Genomic DNA, 906 nt, shown 5'->3' with positions numbered 1-906 from the left:
ACCTCCTCGGCATCGGGGCTCAGCAGACGCGGGCCGGCGCGCGACAGGCGCCTCAGGTGCGGGGAGCGGCCCGGGCCCAGGCCGAGGCCCAGACCGGACTCTTCCACCGACAGCCGCCTCAGCAGCAGAGGAGAGCTCCGCGGGCTCGGCTCCTCCGACAGCTGCCGGCGCAGGCCCTGCTCCTCCGCCCGGATGCGGAGCGTGGCGGGGGCCGGGACGCAGCGCACGGGCAGCATACAGGGTTTCTGCTGCGACGGCCCTTTCGCTGCCCCGGGCCCCGGCTCCGGGTCTGGCGGATCAGAGCAGGGTGAGGCCGCCTCAGAAGGGGCCCTAGGCGGTGGGGCCGCGTCTGCGGAGGGTCCCTCGGTGGCCTGGGCTAGCTCGAGGGCTGGAAGCGGTGGGTCGGCGGACCGCTCCCCGGCCGGCTGAGCGGGCTCGGAGGCCGGCCCCCACGGAGTGTCCTGTGTCTCTGTTAGCGGACCCGGGTCCCCCGGCGGCTCCACCGGCCGCGGCACCGGGACCAAGGGCGGAGCTTCCGGGGCAGAGGCGTCGCCTGGCAAGACCACAGTGGGCTTCGACGGCTGGGCCCCTGCCCCCTGGGGGTCAAAGGGCTCGGGCTCTGGGGGCCGCGGCTTCTTCCTCAGCACCACGAACTTGACGCCGTCGAGCTCCTTCACTACCGCCACGTTGTTGACGAACTGCTTGAAGCGGTCCCTGCGGGCGGCGCGGCCCCGCGGGTCGCCCGCATCGAGCAGCGGCTTGAAGCGGCTCAGCAGCTCGGAGTTGCGCACCTTCCCGCCGTGCTCCTGCAGGAAGCCCAGCACCGCTGCCTGGCTCACCCCGGCGGCCGCAGCGGCGGCGGCGGCGGCCAGAGCCATGGTGGGGCCCGGGGTTCCTGGTTGCCGG

The 906-nt window shown here is 74.7% G+C and overlaps 1 protein-coding gene across 1 annotated transcript; it reads right to left on the bottom strand.

The window, feature by feature from the left end:
• Nucleotides 1-5: 5 nt before the first annotated feature.
• On the bottom strand, nucleotides 6-900 carry LOC108517239 (ankyrin repeat domain-containing protein SOWAHA-like; the record flags this gene model as incomplete). Its single annotated transcript, XM_017855040.1, has 1 exon — nucleotides 6-900. A coding segment is annotated over exon 1 (873 nt), but the record flags the coding sequence as incomplete, so codon positions are not given.
• Nucleotides 901-906: the final 6 nt, after the last annotated feature.

The sequence above is a fragment of the Rhinopithecus bieti genome, unplaced genomic scaffold (genome assembly GCF_001698545.2).
Source record: "Rhinopithecus bieti isolate Rb0 unplaced genomic scaffold, ASM169854v2 scaffold_41192, whole genome shotgun sequence".
Classification (NCBI taxonomy): Eukaryota; Metazoa; Chordata; class Mammalia; order Primates; family Cercopithecidae; genus Rhinopithecus; species Rhinopithecus bieti.
Note: the sequence above shows the minus strand (reverse complement) of the source record. Positions and strands in the feature narration are given on the sequence as shown.